At 50.3% G+C, this 18747-nt stretch overlaps 8 protein-coding genes across 8 annotated transcripts; 4 read left to right on the top strand and 4 right to left on the bottom strand.

Annotated features, from left to right (window-relative positions):
• Window positions 1-425: 425 nt before the first annotated feature.
• Window positions 426-1535, top strand: BDP55DRAFT_698452 (uncharacterized protein; the record flags this gene model as incomplete). The annotated part of the gene is made up of 4 exons (XM_060577781.1): window positions 426-461; window positions 595-821; window positions 875-1221; window positions 1288-1535. The coding sequence occupies 4 exons, from the start codon at window positions 426-428 to the stop codon at window positions 1533-1535; spliced, it is 858 nt and encodes a 285-aa protein (XP_060423105.1).
• On the bottom strand, window positions 1286-3887 carry BDP55DRAFT_758996 (uncharacterized protein; the record flags this gene model as incomplete). Its single annotated transcript, XM_060580819.1, has 5 exons — window positions 1286-2409; window positions 2485-2637; window positions 2701-3144; window positions 3205-3855; window positions 3885-3887. The coding sequence occupies 5 exons, from the start codon at window positions 3885-3887 to the stop codon at window positions 1675-1677; spliced, it is 1986 nt and encodes a 661-aa protein (XP_060423104.1). The 3' UTR covers window positions 1286-1674.
• A 1134-nt stretch (window positions 3888-5021) lies between these two features.
• Window positions 5022-6713, bottom strand: BDP55DRAFT_720769 (thiol-specific monooxygenase; the record flags this gene model as incomplete). Its single annotated transcript, XM_060578484.1, has 4 exons — window positions 5022-5437; window positions 5494-5868; window positions 5934-6522; window positions 6577-6713. 4 exons carry the CDS (start codon window positions 6711-6713, stop codon window positions 5066-5068), a joined length of 1473 nt encoding a protein of 490 aa, XP_060423103.1. The 3' UTR covers window positions 5022-5065.
• A 556-nt stretch (window positions 6714-7269) lies between these two features.
• BDP55DRAFT_683054 (PLC-like phosphodiesterase) lies at window positions 7270-9677 on the bottom strand. Its single transcript, XM_060576310.1, has one exon. It carries the CDS (start codon window positions 9271-9273, stop codon window positions 7342-7344), a length of 1932 nt encoding a protein of 643 aa, XP_060423102.1. The 5' UTR covers window positions 9274-9677; the 3' UTR covers window positions 7270-7341.
• Window positions 9678-9794: 117 nt separating this feature from the next.
• BDP55DRAFT_758986 (maltose permease) lies at window positions 9795-11724 on the bottom strand (the record flags this gene model as incomplete). The annotated part of the gene is made up of 4 exons (XM_060580818.1): window positions 9795-10389; window positions 10459-10702; window positions 10756-11587; window positions 11655-11724. The coding sequence occupies 4 exons, from the start codon at window positions 11722-11724 to the stop codon at window positions 10009-10011; spliced, it is 1527 nt and encodes a 508-aa protein (XP_060423101.1). The 3' UTR covers window positions 9795-10008.
• A 504-nt stretch (window positions 11725-12228) lies between these two features.
• On the top strand, window positions 12229-14075 carry BDP55DRAFT_565437 (uncharacterized protein; the record flags this gene model as incomplete). Its single annotated transcript, XM_060570419.1, has 3 exons — window positions 12229-12273; window positions 12340-13851; window positions 13908-14075. 3 exons carry the CDS (start codon window positions 12229-12231, stop codon window positions 14073-14075), a joined length of 1725 nt encoding a protein of 574 aa, XP_060423100.1.
• A 19-nt stretch (window positions 14076-14094) lies between these two features.
• Window positions 14095-16029, top strand: BDP55DRAFT_399864 (xylosidase/arabinosidase). Its single transcript, XM_060567285.1, has 2 exons — window positions 14095-14481; window positions 14559-16029. The coding sequence occupies exons 1-2, from the start codon at window positions 14316-14318 to the stop codon at window positions 15986-15988; spliced, it is 1596 nt and encodes a 531-aa protein (XP_060423099.1). The 5' UTR covers window positions 14095-14315; the 3' UTR covers window positions 15989-16029.
• Window positions 16030-16126: 97 nt separating this feature from the next.
• BDP55DRAFT_683050 (Alpha/Beta hydrolase protein) lies at window positions 16127-18012 on the top strand. Its single transcript, XM_060576309.1, has one exon. It carries the CDS (start codon window positions 16312-16314, stop codon window positions 17539-17541), a length of 1230 nt encoding a protein of 409 aa, XP_060423098.1. The 5' UTR covers window positions 16127-16311; the 3' UTR covers window positions 17542-18012.
• Window positions 18013-18747: the final 735 nt, after the last annotated feature.

Raw genomic sequence — 18747 nt, 5'->3', positions numbered from 1 at the left:
ACAAATCACGACGACAATTGGGCTACTAAGTTCCACACCAAAGCATCATGGCTCGCGCCATATTTCCCCGCACTTTTCCCCATTAGGCACATGTCCCAACTTCCGTGCTTCTCGAGGCGAATTGAACCATTTCTCTGCAGCCATGATCCCGGACAGACCGTACTCGAGTTACAGATCTTACAATCTTCTAAACTGTTCCGTCGTTGATATCTAATAAAGCTAGCTTGTCAAGCTTGAAACAATACTTTTGCCTACTCTAACTTTGGAGGACTGGATTTCAAAGCACTAGGGCTAACGACCACGGCGTCTCAAGCACTATATAACTTGCAACTTCCGACCCAAGCTATCGTAGACTGTAGTCAACTCACATAAAATCTATCCCGCATCATTTCATTACCCCACTACACTCCAGATTGTAGATCGCCATGGCCATCATTGCAGTCGCAGGTGGCACAGGAGCAGTCGGCAAGACTATCGTCGAGGGCATTGTTGCTCATGGCGGCCATAAGGTTTTCGTTCTCTCAAGAACGGTAAGTATTTACTAGTGAACCTACAACAACTCTTTGCAACACTGACAGACGCTCGATCAAATAGAGCCGGGAACCAAAAGATGGGGTACAGTTTCTCGCCGTTGATTACGAGGACGTTGAAGCCGTCAGCACGATCTTGCAAGATAACCAGGTTGACACTGTCATTTCTGCCATGGGTGTCGTCACGCCACAAACCAACGAGGCTCAAATCAACCTGGTCAAGGCATCGAACAAGTCCAGCTCGACGCGCCGCTTCATCGTCAGTGCGTATGACATGCTGCACACAAGGGAGTAAGAACATCCCTACCCCGTCAATTTTACCGTGGATGCTTATAATGCTTCAGCCAAATTTCGCATTATCCTCTCGCCCAGTACGCGTTTGAGGCAATCGATGAACTCGAGAAGACAGACATCGAGTATACTCGCGTGGTGAATGGTTTCTTCTTGGACTACTTTGGTATGCCGCACTACAAGTCGCATCTCCACCCCTGGGTCAACTTCGTGAACTTGGAGAAGAAGTGGGCTGTCATTCCTGGTGACGGCTCAGCCAGAGCCAACTTCATCACAACGCAGGACATGGCGCAGTACATTGCCCGCCTGGTCGGTCTTAACAAATGGTCGAAAGTGAGCAGCATCGTAGCTCAGAACCACTCTATCTCTGAGATACTCGCATTGGCGGAGAAGACACGAGGTGAGAACAAGTCTTGCTCAAGTTGATATGGGTTCCGAATTCTTACTGACAGATGATTGCACACAGGCCCCGGCTTCAGGGTAGCTTATGATGACTTGGAAAAGCTCAAGTCGGGAAGGATTTCTTTCATTGAGGACTTTCCTGATTTTGAGCTCAGTCGCGAAGAGTCAGAGGCGTTGTTTGCGAAGGTCCACTACTATGCAGGCATCGGCAAGTTCCTTGTTCCCACTGAGGACACTTTGAACTCCAAGTTTCCGGATATTGTTACGAAAACGGCCGCTCAAGTCTTTGAGGAGTCATGGCAGGGTAAATGAGATATTCCTAAACGGCGATTGATGAAGCCTAATGCCCATCATCGGGAAAAACGGCATTGTGTAAACTCTTTTGAGCGGTTTTCTTCAGAGGCCCATTGAAGTCTATTTTTCACTTGTTCTTTAGAAGTAACCAGCTTGATTAATTCTCTGTCAACAGTCCTTGCATAGTGCCCAGGTGCCTCGCACACATCTTCCTGTATTCTCCTGCAGATCCCCATCGCATACTGAGTTCATCCAAGAATGTTGTCAAAGCAAGTATGTCAGATTGACCGGCTTGACTGGCAGCTTCGTCATCTGAGAGTCGATGCAGGTTGGCGGACGCATTATACACGGCATCAAATATGAACGGTGAAATAATGGCAAGGTTTCCGATGGGGTTCTCCCCGTCGAATAGCTGGTTGGAGAGCGCTTTCGCAATGTTTCGTACGTCCAGACTCGTCTGCCAGACGACCCGCGCTGAGCATTTCTGGATTTTTTTGAGTTCACGACTCTCTTCTTCGTCCTTATAATGAGGCTGTACGAGGAATCTGCCGTCTGGGGTAACCTTTACCCACAAGGTGAGCTTTTTGACGCAAAGGAAAAGGGCCGAACGAGCGGCGAACCGGGGTCCTATCAGTCGAAGAGTAAGGTCAGTGCTGGCTGGAGCTTTTGACTCTTGATCGACTGTATCAATCCATTCTAGTATTTCCTTTGAATGACTGATAGTATCTTCAATATGAGCTTGATCGAGTGTGCCCTCAATTCGGGATAGTACGAGTGCGCGGTCAGTAAGTAGGGCGGCTTCACAGAGTCGTGAGAACCCGGAGCGTTCTGCAGGAATTTCAAGGTACCAGTCATACTCGTAGTCCCCAAGTACATCATAGTCAGAAGATTCCTGTATTCATCAGTAAGAGAAAGACCTCGTTGTGAGACAGTGGTGGCGATGAAGTGATCGTGAATAAGTACTAACCCAATCATCGTCAAGCATGGTCAGTTTCATGTCTTCCTGAGGTCTCGGTACAGCACATGGGCGTTTGCTTCCGACAGACATAAGCCGATCAAGTATGAATACCGCCCACCATGACCTCCTTCTTTCTTCATTGTCTGTTTCGAACCACAATGTCTGTCCAGTAAATGTCAGTTTCGCCATTAATGAACACTTTGAGAGCGTCAGACAATAACTTACAGGCCTTCTTAACGCGACGGTATCAGTTGATCCATGGAAAGCCGTGTCACTTGTTGCCCAGGATACGCCCACAAGTTCGATGTACCGAGTGCACAATCCAATGCTCATCCATGCGGCAGGGTAGACCGCGTGGCAATATTCGTAAAGCGCAACAAGAACCATTGCTTGGAGAACCGGCAGTGACACAACTCCGCCAGCCACGAGGATGTCCAAGAACCCTTTGGTATGGTCATATAGTTCTTTGCAAGTACCATCGTCAGGGTTGGACGTAACAAGTCTCATTGCCAGAGCAAGCGCTATTATGTCCGGCTTACAATTCTTAGCAAATGGAGCTTTCAGCTGCTTCTTGGTGGATATGAACCGAAACCAGACGTGGAAGGTTTTGAAGTACTCGTCGCAGGCGCTTTTGACTTTATCATTCTCATTAACGATCGATAGCACAGCCTTTGAGTTGTCCATAGTATTAGCTGTTGTGCTATGTGGGAACTAAGCTGATGGTCTTACCTCAGGTATTGAGATAATTGGTTGATACAATTCTTCAAGAGACGACTCAGCATGATAACAATCGCCGTCGAGAAAAGCAGAAGCTGGAAAAGCGCTGTTGATATGTTGGGACTGAGTCTCCCGAGACATGGCGCTTAGCGAAGATCTGCCGTCGGGATCATCGATGAGGTGAATTTTATCCGACGGCGTCAGCATCGGCCCTTCGTCGTCGCCATTGGGGATATGGCGATTATTGCTGAATCCTTTTTCAATCGCATCAACTCGAGCTCGCAGATCGGCAAAGTCCGCTGCACTAGGTGGGCGGGCCGGCTCATGTTGTGAGCCATGGAGTCGACGAACTTGATGGGGGCGATCACCGCGAGGAAGCTCTTCGTCGCGCCGCCTTTTGTCGCCCGCTCTTGCGATCCTACTGCCATCAAATAGCATAGCGAAAATAGTGTAAGTCGATGTCGCGCTATGAGGTGGTGGTGTAGTTGCTCTGGAGAAAGGGAGGGAAAACGAAAGGTGAATAATCGGCACCTCTTGGCTTTGGCGTCGCCAGGTATTTGAGCCCCAGCCACGGCCGACCTGGGGTGTCTCAAAAGTGTGGCTTGACAAGCATATTTCAAGTGCACTCGCAACGAGTCCCTTTGCTCTCTCCTCTTTGCCATCCTAAATTATTTGAAATATTGAAATCACACCATGGAAATACCTGGACCCAGACAAATCATACAAGTGTGAATTATTCGAGGTGGTGAAAAGAGTGTCGCAAATTGCCTAATTCGGATGCAAGGTGAAGCAGTTGATTATGGCCCTTAATGTGGATCAACAAAGGTGCCCACGATTTGACCAGACGCAAGCAAAGGTGAAGTTCTTCACAGACACAAGGAAAGGAGAGGTACTGCCTACTGATTGCGCTCACTTAAATTCCTTTTAAAAAGCTCTACGAAAGCCAGCTTCTACCTGTCCGAGCCAACTTATCCTCTCCTTCCTCTCGCACAAACAAAACGTCAATCTTGCCAAAAGTATGCGCCCTCACTAGAGCAAATAGTTGCAGATCACGCACGCAGTTTTCACAAAACAAGCTTGTTGTGACTATCATTCTCATAGCTACGAGCCAGACCAACGTGAAGTAAGCAGGGCGCAAAACAAACAGAGACTTTTTTTATTCTATGCTGATTTTCTTACGCAGCTACTCCTAGACTCCCTCCATAATGTGTCAAAACATGTATTACACGTTTGATTGCGGCCATCGCATCGGCCATGTCGCGGTCCTTCGCTGCGACAAATGTGTCCTCTCTGGTTTCGACTGCTAGTATCGCGAGACTTGCGAGGATGAGAAGCTGCCAGGTGGAGCGGGCTTGTGTCGCGACTGCAGACCAGCTCCTCCCATCGCGACCACGCCTACACAGGTTCAAAACGGAAAGGCCCAAGGTTTCTTGAAGACTACTGGACAAATGCTCGCTGCTGTGGTTGGAGCGATCAAGCCATCGAGAAAGTAAGGTTGACTGACAGTCGCGATGTAGGATTTGATTGTATGGCTCTCTGGAGGAAGCTACTCCCGTAAGCTCTGCCATTGGCTTTCGCAGCGGAAAATTTGCATAGCGACGCGTTGGCTTGGATCGTGACGAGAATTAAGGGGGTTATCATTACAGGGCTCCTATCGTGTCATTCTGGTGGCAATAACAGCGTTGATATTATCAATCAACAAAAGCTTTCAGATGATGCAGTGAACAATCACTACTGGAAATGAATGTCACTAGAGTTTGAGATGCAAGTTCAAGATACACCTTGAGCGTGTACGCGCACCAAAACACCTTGATTCAACGAATATGGGATACGGCAACGCCAAAACGCGTGGCGCCGATGCGTCTGGTAAATTCTACAACCTCGATCTAATGGGCTGTTGATTCAGCTCAGCCTCTGCTTTCTTCCTAGAGTCTTCCCAAAAGTTGGCTTTCGCGGATCCCATAGCTAACCATATGTCGAGCAACTTTTCGTCGAAAGGTGGCAATACGCGACCTGTTGTTCCGGGCGCTGGGTCCCCTGCCACTGATCTGAAGTACTCGAATACCTCTTTGTAAAAGGGTGCTATGGTGTAGTAATCCTTTCCTCCGCCGAACTCGGCAACACGGTCTTTCTCCCACTGCTTCTGCTCTTCTTTTGGCGGCAAGGGGTTGCCCCTGCCTGCCAAAAGACGGGCGACTGCTACAGCCTGCCACTCAAAGAGACGGAAAGTAAATCCACCTCCACACTAGGCCACGTTTGTTAGCCTTGGCTTTTCATCTAAGAGGGCGGTCTATGACTTACCATGCCTAAGAAGGCGAGGGTTGGGTCTTCGATATCCCAAATGTGGAAGTAAACTCCCGACAACCGACGGTCAGCTTGGCGCATGCGTTCTTGCACTTCGGGCAAGAAGGGGAAGCTAAAGGTGAAGCCAGTCCCAAAGACCACATAATCTACACCTTCAACTATGGTACCGTCTTCAAAGGTAATCGCGCCGTTATGTGAATCGAACTGGACGATCTGTTTCTGGACGGAGATGTGGGGGTGTGTGAAAGGAGCCCAGCCAAAGTGAGGCAGCGGCTCCCCGCGAAGTGAAGCATAGACCGGATGTTGGGCAACTGGGAGAACTTCGTGAAGGATCTCGTGAGACGACACTGAACCTCCAACGACGATGACTTTCTGTGAATCCCGTTAGTGTCAGATTTCCATCGGGTGCAGGTATTTTATTAAGAGCATTTACTTACCTTTCCCTTGTACTTGTCGGAATCTCTGAAGTGCTTGCTATGTACGATACGGCCAGGAAACCTCTCGTCATATTCTTTGATCCCCTCAATATTTGGTAGCCAGGGTACGTTATAGTGCCCGGTTGCTACAATGAGCGCATCAAACCTCTCTTGCCACCAGTAATCTTTTCCAGGAAGCTCTTTTCTCAGTGTCAGAACCCATTCGTCGCCCTCTTTGGTTGCAAGCTCGACAGTAGTACTGAGTTCGAGCAGTTTTTCATGCCCATTGCGGACGAAGATGTTCTCAACCCACTCTCGAATTTGTTCCCGACCGCGGAAAGGAGCATCATCACCATATTTCTCTCGGATCCGATCTGTCAGAGTTTCCGGAAAGGGCTCAGTGGTAAAGCTCATAATCTCTGGGGTAATATTGGTGTGGAGATGTTCATGCTGAGCTGTATCTGAAAATCGGATCTGGTGACTATTTACGGTCTCTGACTTGGGCGTCTGGGCTGGGAGTTGAAGTGGAATTGGAACGAGAGCATCGGCTTTGCCATCTAGGAGAGTCTTGAGAGATGGGATACTAGCGGGCAAGTGCGGAGTATAGATCCTATGGCAATGTCAGAAGTCTTGTAGAACTAAGGAGAACAAGTGTTGAGCTTACCAGGTTCCTCCCGCGATGGGTCGTCGATCAAAGACTCGGACTGTGTCAAAAGCTTGTTCCTTGACCAGGGCATCTGTAGCAATTGCGCCTGATGGTCCAGCGCCGATTACGGCTACTCTCCGGATCTTGCCCGTCATTTCGTTTGAACTCTATCTACAACCCAATGCAAAGTCGCAGAAATAGAAATGAAGATAGTGCTTAACTGCTTACTAGTTGTCAAAAGTCTCAATGTACAGCAACTCCTGAGTTTCCGAGGCTCTTGATAGACAATAGAATCCCATCAAAGAAGACACTTTAGTTCAACACCGCTGGTTTGGCGTCAATTTATTGTGTTTCGGCCCGTTGAACAATGGCGCCTTGAGATGGGTGGCATTGCGTCTTGTTGGAAGTCGAGCACGCAACCCGACTTAGTGTGGGTCAAAGGATGCGTCTTGACCACACCAAGAGCGAATCGATATCAGGCGGCAGCAAGCGCGTATCGGAGAGAAGCCGCCTGCAAGTAAAGATTTCCATCCTCGGCGGTGAGTCTCCGTCTTGCGGCAGAGTCTCGCGGCTTTTTGACTACACAACACCAATCTACATCGATATCGCCATTGTCCAATCGAATGCCGGACCCCTCTTATCCCAGCATCTCACAGGAGGCCTCATACGATTATAACGACGCAGTTGACTCTGCCGGCTCTAAAGGTCCAATGCGATCTCAACGTCTCACCACAGTGATTCAATGCTCCACCACGAAGAAGGAACATTATTTCATTGGTTTTTTTACGCTACTCCAGTCTCCGTTATCTCCGTCTTTATCAAAAGGATACCTTTGCTTGGCATGCCGTCCTTCTCGAGCAACCTGACGAAGCGATATCCGAGCCTCAGCCTATCCAAGCGAACGCATGCCCACGCAGTCATAACATCCGGGCCAACGACATCGTTCATGACGATGAAGGAGATGAAAGCCAGCTCGGGAACAACGCCCTCGACGTTAAGGAACTCGATCACCTCGCCTCCAAAATTAGGGCTGGTACCAGTACTCTTACTCGTCTGGCCGCTGTAGCCAATCTGTGTAACTTGCTCTCCGTCCGCATCTTCACGCACCATGGCCGTCAGCGCATCTGGCTCGGTATGCAAGCCAACCTTGACGTAAGGTATGAATTTTGTAGGATCATCACGCGGATTGAGAAGAGGGAGATTTTGAGCCGCCAGCACTGTGACAGCGACTCTGTCCAGTTTCTTGCTCTCGATGCTGGACCCCATATCATCCTCCTCCGACTCGCCGGTAGGGTCGCGTCGGTAACCATTAGGCTTGAGAATGTACCCATCTGAGCCCGCAAACATGCCTTCGTTGAGAACCATACCCACATCCCAAGACTGCCAGTTCAATGCGACTACCTGAATACCAGCTCGCCAGAAGATGACAGGATCAAAGTTGGAAGAGTCAACCCGCATACCGTGTGGGTACGTCCTCATGAGAAAGTCCCTGTTGTGCGTGAACAAGGCCTTTGGCATCCTTCTCTGGATAGCAAATGCTGCTTTTTCCGAAAGGGAGAAGATATGATTCGGCATCGATGCCTCGGCCTGCTCAAGAGACTTGAATGTAATGCCACGCGTGTAGATGCCTAAGCGGCTAAGTCGAGAGATGACCTTGGGCGGCTTGACCTTCGCCGCCTTCTTTTCTCCTCCTTCCGTCGTCGTGACTTCCAGAATGCTACTGTCATTGTCGTCGAAGCCTTCATTGACGCTTTCGGCACCGTCCTTGTCGTTTGGCACGTATTTGACCTTGACAAGAATCTTCTTGCGCAGCTGTTCGGGCGAGGCTAGAGAAGCGGGATCTAGTTCGGGCACAGGGAGGAGAAACTCTCCCCATATTTCCTCCATGATGTCGACCATGGCGGCCTGTTGCAGTGGAGTGCAGTGCACTTCCAGGCTAACAATAAGTGGCAGCTCCGATGTGACAAAAGCGTATTCCCTGACGACTTGGCAAACGTCGCGGAAGAGAATTTCCTTGGTGAGAGTGAACCCGTGAAGAACCCGCGGCTCTGCCCTGATAATGTCCGAAAGCCTGTCGTCGGCGGTCCTGCCCTCCGCGTCCACCGGTTCAAACTTATTCATGATCCAACGACCGACCTTGATGCCTAATTTGTCTCTTCGACTGAGCTTCGTCGGTGTGTCGTTCGCGGGCGTAGGCTGCTTGCTGTTCTCATCAGTTCCGTTTGGGTTGTATCCGGGCTTATATTGCTCCACGCCGTCCCAGACGTCAATTTCGATACATCGACATCCACGGAGTAGGACGTCTCTATATGCTTCGGCGCTGGAGTCGCTGGAAAGTTGATTTCCGGTGAGGTAGGTGTTATGACTCGAGCTAATGAAGTAGCTACTCAGCGGCCAGGACAGGTCCTGAGGAGCCGCCATCTCGAGAACATTGCCGCATGGTGAGGTGATGTACTTGATCAGCTCGAAGAGGTCCAACTCGTCTTTGTCGATGAGGTAACCCGCCAAACCGTTGGGATCCTCAGCTTGCACGTGCTGCATGAAAATGCTGATCTGATCTCTAGTCCATGTGTTGTTCGCGGTAGCATATTTGTTGAAAAGCTGGGATAGGTGGCCCAGTAGAGATTCGTCTAGCTTCTCTTGCACACCTTTGCGCTCGCCGCTTGGGTGACCACCGCCGGCCCGGTGCTGCTGAAGCGGGAACTCGGTCGACATTGATCACGGAAAAAGATGTAAAATTTTGACTTCGAATTAATCAAAAAGTTAGTAATTTTCAGGAACTAGAACGTAGCGATTATGGGTGTTGCTTTAAACTGTTGGACTAAGCCCTGCAGACAATACGTTATTTCTTGTCTTTGGCTCCCTCTTTCGTCGCGTTATGTAATGGTCCTGGAGATATTACCCAAAATGGCATCTATAGGAGGAGCTCCATCCCGGTGGGAGGTTTCCTAGGCGGGGCGAAAGTGAAAAGGGTCTCTACGATTATCGTATTAGTGAACTTACGAACCGTCGGCCTGGCCGAGGGCTGTCTTTGGCTTTGTGGAACCCGCGTGTTTGGTATGAAAGAGGCCAAGGTTTGCGAAGTGGAATCGGCTATTACGGCAACCTACCGACTAGGCTCAAGTAGTAGAGAGAAAATGAGGGAAAAGCTAGGGTGAGCACTGAGAACTACTTTAAGGAAGCACCGACCGCAGCGGATTCCGGGCATTACGGAACCCGGGTACGGCATCAGACCCCACTTGATCGGTAGATCGTGTCAACGATCTACTCAGAGATTTTTTATAAAGACTGCATCTCGAAACGCAGAGAAAATCCGTGCAAGGGGGCCAGGTACGCTGAATCTGGTTAGATTCCAAGAACTGCGTTGATACCCATTAATACTTGTTGCTACGGTAGACCTTGCGTTGTATAGGTAGCAGAACAATGGCCGCGGCATGTCTTGCCAACTCATTAATCCTTCAGGACCACCGCAACTTTCTCCCCATCATCCACCTCGACAGTCTCGATCTCTGAATGGTAGTTCTTGAATGCTCGAGTTGGCAAACGCTTCTGAAACATGTTCTCCAGCTCCAAATAACTGCGGCCCTTCATCTCTGGGAAGCAGAAGTAGAGGTAGATAGAACACAGCAGCGATGGTCCAAAGAAAACGAAAGCAACCTTGCCTCCGAGATTGGCGTTGCTGGGGTTGATCAAGAACGGCATAAGCTGCGTGACAAGACATGCCGCCGCTGTGTTGCTCATCACGTTGATAGAATACGTTTTTTGACGAAGACGAGGGGATGCAGTCTCACCACCGACGGCATATCCGATAGCACCGATCGAAAGTTGGAACTAAACATCGCCTGTTAGTGACGGAAGAAAGGGAATTAAAGAAGGATCCTTTGGTTTGATTTGACTTACAATGAATCCCCAAAGAGCCATGAGTGCAACCATGGCAGTAAGAGCGTTCTGATTACTTTTGGGAACACCCAGGCCACCGATCACTAGTAGAAGCGCCGTCATAGCCACAGTTCCCCAGACTATCAGTGGTCTGCGACCGACTCTTTCTACCAAGAACCACGAACAAATGTTGCCAAGTAGCTGAATACTGTAGCAGACCTGGGCAATACCGATAGGGTTACCCACTCCAGCAATAGTGAAGAAACTGTCAAACAATTCTGTTAGCAAGTGAATCACTTCATGGAGAGTGGCACTGACTATGAGAGGTAGCCCACAACCAGCTGAGCACCAGCAAATTGCTGGGTCAAATACACCATGCAAACAATTGTGGTTCTGCGCAAATTGGTGCCCCGAAAACAGTCGAAGTATGAGGCGCCACCTTTGCTTAATGCCTTCTCCTTTTCAAGTGTTGCTTCAATGATTGCCAAGGTCTCTTCTACGTTGTGTCTCGGGCCATTGAATTTTCGCAGTGACTTCCCGGCTTCTTCGCGTCTTCCCATCATCAGCAGCCAAGATGGGGACTCTGGAAGCAAGATTCCACCAAGCACCAGCATCAAGACTGGAGGCACCAGCTGTGCGAGTACAGGCAACCTCCAGCCCCAGTCACTCTTGATAAAAGACCCGCCGTAGCCGACGAGAGCGCAGGACCACTGTCCGATGACGATCATGGTGTTGATGAGAATGAGACATACTCCGCGTAAAGCGTCCGGTGCAATCTCGGCGACGTATACGGGACCCAGTGCGTGGCCCAAACCGTACCCAACGGTGCTGATGAGCTTGCCGCCAAATAGCATCAAAATCGAGTTCGAGAAACCTTGAACGATGATACCGGCAATGCAAAGAACACAACCGCAGATGACAACCATGCGGCGTCCGATGATGTCCGAGATGAATCCGGTGCAATATGCTGCTAGCACGATGCCGACGGTAGTAGAGGCATTGAGTATTTGCTGATCTTGGGTCGGAATCTCCTTGATGCCGGAGGCCGTGGTCGTTCCGAAGCGATCGAGGAAGGCAGGAATAGCGAGGATGTTGCCGACGAGTGCAAGTTCGTACCCGAAGTTGATAGGTAGAATGAAAATGAGAAGGCCTATTGATGTGATGCGGTCAGATTCAGTTGCTGTGGGAGAAAAATAAAGGCCATAAGAGTTGCTTACACCACGCTAACACTCTCTTGTTCTTGGACAGCTCAGCGAAGCCTGCCGGCTTTTCTGGAACCACTGTCATTGTGTTTGTAGTCAACTTGCCTCCCAGCCGCAAAAGGTAACAAATGCCTCTAGAGAAAGTCCGTGATGCGAGAAGGGCGCTGGCAATGGAATGAACCGAGTGATACGATCCTCGAGTTGTCTCGAGATTGACGAGAGAGAAACCGAAGCCATCAGAAAAACCCCCGATTACTTATAGCTCCAGTCCTTAGTCTATATCAATGCGATCCAAGGTTACTCCCGCATCCAACTAGTTGATACCGAAACCACATGTTACCCCATGGGTTGCGCCCACCTCCGAGTCTCTTACCCCACAGCTCAATGCTACCCCCGCAGACCCGTCGTGTTTAATGCTGTGAATGGTCAAGCTAATTCACCGCGGCGAATTATTTAGTGTTAGTCCCTCCCCGGTCAAGTTTGCTTGACAATTCATCTCCCCCCTCTTCAACTTTCCTCGGCACATCGGAGAATTGCCGAAGACTCTTCTGAGAGGCAGTCCGATTTTCTTACCCGGCAACTTGGTTCAATGACGAAGCGATCCTGCGATGGATGTAGACGGCGGAAGGTCAAGGTATGACATTTCAACATCAAATTACATGGGAGTGTAGGCTAAATGCGACATGGTGTACATACGCAGTGCGATGCACAGAGCCCGCAGTGCTCCAATTGCCTGATGTCTTCCATGACTTGCGAATACACAGTTCCGGCAAAGAAACGGGGACCGCCCTTTCGGGTTCACAGAACAGATCAGATCAGAACTCGAGATAAGGACAACCAGTTGAATAGAGTGGTGTCTGTCTCAGAGCACTCTCAAGCTGCTGGTTCTCAAGTTGAAGATTCCTCAGTTGACAGTCCACCAAAGGAAAATCTACCTCTAGGTTGCAGTCACCCACAGAAGAATTGCATCCATGCTCCATTCGACGCAGCCATTGGCGATCTTCTCTCAGCTCTGGGGAAAGCCCTGCCATACGTCCCACTTGAAGACGTTCTGTCTTCCTGCATTGATCTTTACCTGCAGTGGGAATTCCCAACTAGCCCTATCATCTGCGAACCGATGGTCCGGCAAATGATGTATGGCGTGGTCCCAATCCTCCGGAGAGAGACTTCATTGTTTAGCGACCTGACAACTAGCCCTACCACCTCAGACATTCCAACCATCCGGGCTTTTGCCCTCATCACGGCCCTCTGCGCTGTCGTCTCCTCCACTCTACCAGCTGAGATATTTCCCGGTGGCGCGGCACTTGCAATGCCGTTCCTCAGGACATCCCGAGAGGCTCTTCGTCTCTACCAAGACTACGACATCGAACACCCAGAATCGGGCTCAATAATCATCCGGTATTTCCACTCCAACTCATTACATGCTCTCGGAAAGACAAGCGTGTCATGGCACGCCATGGGCGAGGCACTTCGACTGGTGCAAGAGATGCGATTGTACGATGAGGCATCCTTCAGCGGTCTCGAGTGGCCCGAGGCTCAGCTGAGGAGAAACACCTTTTGGCATCTCTACATTGGGGATAAGTCTGCTTCGATTCTTAACAAAGTTCCCATCTCGCTTCATCAGATGTGTCTGGACACGCCTATTACCACCCTATTTGACAAGACTGAGGATTGCAAACTCCTTCAGGCCGGTCCCGAAATCGATGATACTGCCGATTTTGAGTGCCGATTACGTCTATGTTTCAACCTTTGCTTCCAGCTTTGGTACACAGCTTCCGAGATGCTCGTCGACTTAAACCTCCTTTCACGCCTACACTGCAAAACTGGATCAATTCCCTCAGGAACTTCGAACGATGCATCAGAGTTGAAGAAATCTACTACGCAGTCATACTTTGACTTCACTAGTATTCTACACAGTTGTCCAGCCTGGGTCCGTGATCCCAAAGATGCAGTCTCGGGAACGATCAGCGAGTCAACAGCCCAGTTCCGAGTCCGCGCAATATTCATTCAGAAAGCCAACTTATTCGTCACATTCCATATGTTGCGCCTCGTCCTCCTAACTCGCTTCTCTGAACGAGGCTTCATCGAGGTTCTGGGGCTAATAGATGACCCAGTAATGCTTGCCATGCGAAAAGTTGAGATAGCGAGCGATCTCCTGGAGGCTGTGTCTGACATTCCCTTTGAGGCCCTACAAGCCAACGGAGAGCCTTGTGTAAACACAATCCTCTTTTAAACTTGAGTTGGAAACAGGTACTGACTTTTGAACAGGTTGAAAAGCTCCGACAAGTCGGCGTGGCTCTCCTCGAAATTATCCACAATGTCGGCAACGAGGCCATCTCCACTCGTGCTAGATCCCTCTTTGGTACGCTGTTAGACATTCTAGCCCGGCTAAACTCCAGAATATCAGACGAGCTGAGCAACGATCGCGAGTCATGATTGTGAAAGCGTTCGTCGGCAATTTGGATCGGGGTAGTGGTGTGGTCTACAATTCTCCGCGGCGGATTGGTCCACTTCCCCATCTTGGGCCCAGGTCCCCCAAGTTGATCAGATGTTCCCATGGGAACGGCATGTGGCTATAAAGTTGAATTTGCTGGGGCCATGAATGTGTGATCACTTCATTACAATTCATTGTTCAGTTGTCAGTCATCTGATTCGTTAATGAGCTGAGTCGCAACGATGGGAACGAAGTGCAGTGTCACCAACCCAATTGTGCCTGGGTTCGCGCCAGACCCATCGATTGTGTTTGTCGATGGAGTCTTCTTCCTGGTGACTTCATCCTTTCACATCTTTCCTGGGCTACCTATCTACGCCTCAACGGATCTTCAAGAATGGAAGCACATGGGTAAGTAGAGATGCATGCGCTACGCAGCCAGCGCCTCACTAAGGACGGTCCACGTACATGTGCTTACTGACGACAAGGCAACGCAATCAATCGCAAGGAGCAGATCTCCCTCAAGCATGCGAGCACATCAGTGATGCCTTTGGATACAGGGAACATCATGGTCGCCAGTGCCGGCCTCTTTGCACCAACCATACGCTATCACCAAGGCACTTTCTACATCATCTGCACAAATGCAACGCACAACCAGGACACCTTCGCCCTGGACAACTTCTACATTTCCACTACCGATATCTGGTCAGGTAGATGGTCCGACCCAACTCGCTTCCCTTTCAACGGCATCGACCCCAGTCTGTACTTTGACGACGACGGTCGCGCCTACGTCCAGGGGTGCTGGATGATAGACCGCCTCAGGCAACCCAGCTGCACGATCAAGCAATTCGAGATCGATATCGCAACGGGCAAGGCCATAAGCGACACTTGCGAAATTTGGGGTGGCTTTGCACGCTACGATACCGAGGGTCCTCATATTTACAAGCGAGGAGGCTACTATTACCTCCTCGTCGCTGAAGGCGGCACCTTTGAGCATCACATGTTGAGCATCGGACGATCAAAAGACATCTGGGGACCCTACGAGTCCTGCGAGATGAACCCTATCATGACTGCCGATGGGAAACCAGATGATTACATTCAGAATATTGGCCATGGCGAGTTGTTCCAGGACCAGAGCGGCGCTTGGTGGGCTGCCGTCCTTGGTGTGCGGAACGAGAACGGTCGTCCGCCGCTTGGGCGGGAAACATTTCTAACCGCGGTCGAATGGCCGGAAGACGGGTGGCCAACGATTCAGCAACCCGCGATGGAGTTAGAGCGTATTCTTTCTGGCCCTGTTGGTGGCAGTAAATCACTGATCCACGAGGCTCTGGCAGGTGTTGATCTCGTATACATCCGCGATCCTGAGTTCGACAGGTACCACATCAGCGGCGCGAATGACTTCACGCTGCAGTGCAGTGCTAGCGACCTATCGACTCCTACCGCTACCGGCACATTTGTCGGCAAGCGACAGAGATCTATTGATGCCTCTGCTTCGGTAAGACTCAAAGTTGCCAGGGCCACACGAGGGAAGCCTGTAAGAGCTGGGCTCGCCATTTATAAGGATGCACCGCGGCACGTCTCTCTTTCTTTTGACTTCGGGTCTTCAGAACTGTTGTTCAAAGTGACAACAACATCAGAGGACAAGCTTCAGTCAACTTCCATCCCAGTCCACGTTGACACAACTGTCCTGGGAATGCGTCTGGAAGCAACTGCGCGGGAGTACACATTTTCGTATCGTGAGAACGATTTGGGAGACTGGATAGAAGCGGGGAGGGCGCAAGTTGCCGACTTGGTTGAGAGAGAGATGACAGGTCCGATCTTTGGTGTCTTTGCGCACGCTTTGGTGGAGGAAGCCGTCGGTTCCAAGGTTCAATTCAGCAGTTTTGTGATAGATGGCAATACGGCGGCAGTTGAATGAACCGAAAATTCGGAACAATAGTAAGCATGATTTTGTCAGAGCTGAGTAATTCAAACGAAAAGTCGCCGTTGATACGCCGCTTGAGGAGAAATCGGCGTCTTGGTTCGTCCGCATATTGTGGCTGCCCTCGCGTGACGTAGTTCTCCAACTCCCCATCAATTACCGAGGTACGCGATCATCTGCTTGAACATGGCCAATGAAAGTTGAAAAGCCTCTCGAGCCCTCAACTTCTGTCACGCTGATTATGTATCAGAGCCTGCTTAATCCCTAGCTGCAATAACCCGTACCAACTGACTGACTCTGGTCGATCATTCCCGGGCACGATGGATCCAGCCCAACTGCCTCCGTGGGATCTCCCCCCCGGCGTCACCTCTCGCTATGTCGACACTTCACCCGTAGGATTGAAGTTCCATATTCTCGAGTCTCTCCCAAAGGACTCTTCAGCCAAGACCCCCCCGCCCCTGATCCTACTTCTTCACGGCTTCCCAAACCTATCCTTTGACTGGTCTGCTGTCATGCCGAAGCTCGCCGCAGCCGGATACTACACAGTCGCTCCCGATATGAGAGGCTTCGGTCGAACCCATAACGCCAATCTCAGTCCGATCAGCGAAGAAACCATCCGTCCTCTCACCGCGTTGCGAGATGTAGTCACTCTGGTCTACGCACTCGGCTACGAGACCATTCACACTCTCGTCGGGCACGACCTAGGGGCGTTCGTGGCTTCTATGTGCGCTATAACGCGGCCAGATATGATCAAGTCATTGGTCCTGATGGCACATCCGTTCAAGGGATCTCCACAACTACCCTCAGGAACGGGAGCAGCACCGCAATTAGCTTCTTTGCTTCGGATGAAACATGATGATGGGGCTAAGGTGATCAAAAATGACAGTGACATACAATCCTCACTCCTGAAGCTTGACCCACCAAGAAAGCATTACAAGTACTACAACGCTTCGCCAGGAGCAGTCGACGAATGGACTCATCCCACAGGCCAGCCCATGCACGAGTTTCTCCGGGGGTATTTCCATCTCAAATCCGCAGACTACAGTCTGAACAAGCCTCGACCCCTCAAATCCTGGACCGCGCAAGAGATCTCCGTCATGCCACACTACTATGTCATGAGAGCCGACCTATCGATGCGCGGAAACATCGAGCTGGGCATGGCACAAGAGTCGGCCGACGTACGAGCCAAACTCAGTGAAACACCATGGCTCACTGACGCGGAACTGCAAGTATATGTGGACGAGTACTCCCGAAACACGTTCCGACTCCCTTTATTGTGGTACAAAGTTCTCATAGACCCGGCCCTGTCCGCAGACCTCCTCTGTTTTGCGGGAACAAAGCTCGCGATCCCGACAAAGTACGTCTCTGGGACACACGACTGGGGTACGTACCAAGTTCCCGGCGCTCTTGAGGCCATGGAGAGCGGTGATAGCGTTGGATCTGATTGCTGGAGGGGGTCCGTCATCATTCCCGGGGCGGGCCACTGGGTCAACATTGAGAAATCTGAGGAGACGGCACAAGAGATACTCAAACTGGCCGGGTCACTATAGCCGTAACGCATGGCTTTCCTTGGGAAATTATTGTCCTAGAATCTTTGTCGGGATTATAATGGGCTTACTTGCAACAGTACGATTCCTTTATTTGATTTGTTTGAGGTTTGAGCGAGTCTCATCGTCTCCTATACAATGACCCTGTGGATTTGAGGCGGGTAATTTGGTTCATGAAGCGTTAGCAGGCCGGGGACCGGAAGTCAAACTACTTAATGTGTGAGGATTTCCTATTATCCTGGTGTTATATCTACGAAGTAGTCTTACTCTCAAGTTGCTCTCTTTCTCACCCTCGTGGTGGGAGACATGCCTTGAAGCAGTGCTCAGTTTCGATGATGGAGCGGAATGTAATCAGTGTGAAAGATGCCCAATTATCTCCCTCATGGACCTCCTTGTCTATACCTGACCGTTCGCACGACGTCTAGTCCAGATCAGTCCTCCGTATCCCCTTGGCCTCGGGCCATAAGCTTATCTCTATCTCGTCTTCACAGTGTAAGTCCCGATATCAGACTTCGCTCGAAACAAGGATAGCCATCTCCGAAAACTCCAGCCCTAAATCAAGGTCAAAAGATTGTAGCACCGGGTATTCACCTCTGGGCGATAGCAGAAGAGGTGTCGTATTCGCTCAGGTTGAATTTGTCCAAATTCACTTAAGGCATCCTGAGGGCTCTCGTTCACCTTGATCGATCTCCGGTAGCCACTGATTCACCTAGTCGTAGATACCGTACATGGCGTCTCATTCACCATCGTCGTCGGAGATAGATGCCCTACCGGAGATGGCCACTTTTCTCTCATCAGCCTCAAACTCAACTCTCTTGGTATATCTCCGGTTGCTCTATCTTTGCACCCTTCTTCCCACGATTTTCTTCTCTTCTTTCCCAGACCTTCACCTCTCTCTCACTTCGTACATCCCACTTACCCTCTACTTCTACAGTAACTACTTCATTGCCTTCTTCCCATCCTTCCACCACAGGACCCGCCCTCCTCAAATACAACCTTACGACTTACGCCAAACCTCCATTCACAATAATTCTCTGCGGCCGGCCCGATTCAATCTTCTCTCTTATCAATTTCCGCGTGCCCAATTCCGCGAACCAACCCTCATCAATCCTCGCGCAATCACCACACACAACTCAATATTGACCACTTCCCACCGTAACCGCCAAGATGTGCATTTCTGAGAAATACATCTGCGAGTGTAAGTGGCCC

The sequence above is a fragment of the Colletotrichum godetiae genome (assembly GCF_030913485.1).
Source record: "Colletotrichum godetiae strain CBS 193.32 chromosome Unknown BDP55scaffold_75, whole genome shotgun sequence".
Taxonomy (NCBI): Eukaryota; Fungi; Ascomycota; class Sordariomycetes; order Glomerellales; family Glomerellaceae; genus Colletotrichum; species Colletotrichum godetiae.
Note: the sequence above shows the minus strand (reverse complement) of the source record. Positions and strands in the feature narration are given on the sequence as shown.

Excerpts from the sequence above, each read along its gene's own strand:
- BDP55DRAFT_683054 (XM_060576310.1), bottom strand. The coding sequence starts at position 9,273 with ATGTCGACCGAGTTCCCGCTTCAGCAGCACCGGGCCGGCGGTGGTCAC.
- BDP55DRAFT_399864 (XM_060567285.1), top strand. The coding sequence starts at position 14,316 with ATGGGAACGAAGTGCAGTGTCACCAACCCAATTGTGCCTGGGTTCGCG. Across the intron at positions 14,482-14,558 it reads TCAAGAATGGAAGCACATGG|GCAACGCAATCAATCGCAAG; the intron begins GTAAGTAGAGAT and ends ACTGACGACAAG.
- BDP55DRAFT_683050 (XM_060576309.1), top strand. The coding sequence starts at position 16,312 with ATGGATCCAGCCCAACTGCCTCCGTGGGATCTCCCCCCCGGCGTCACC.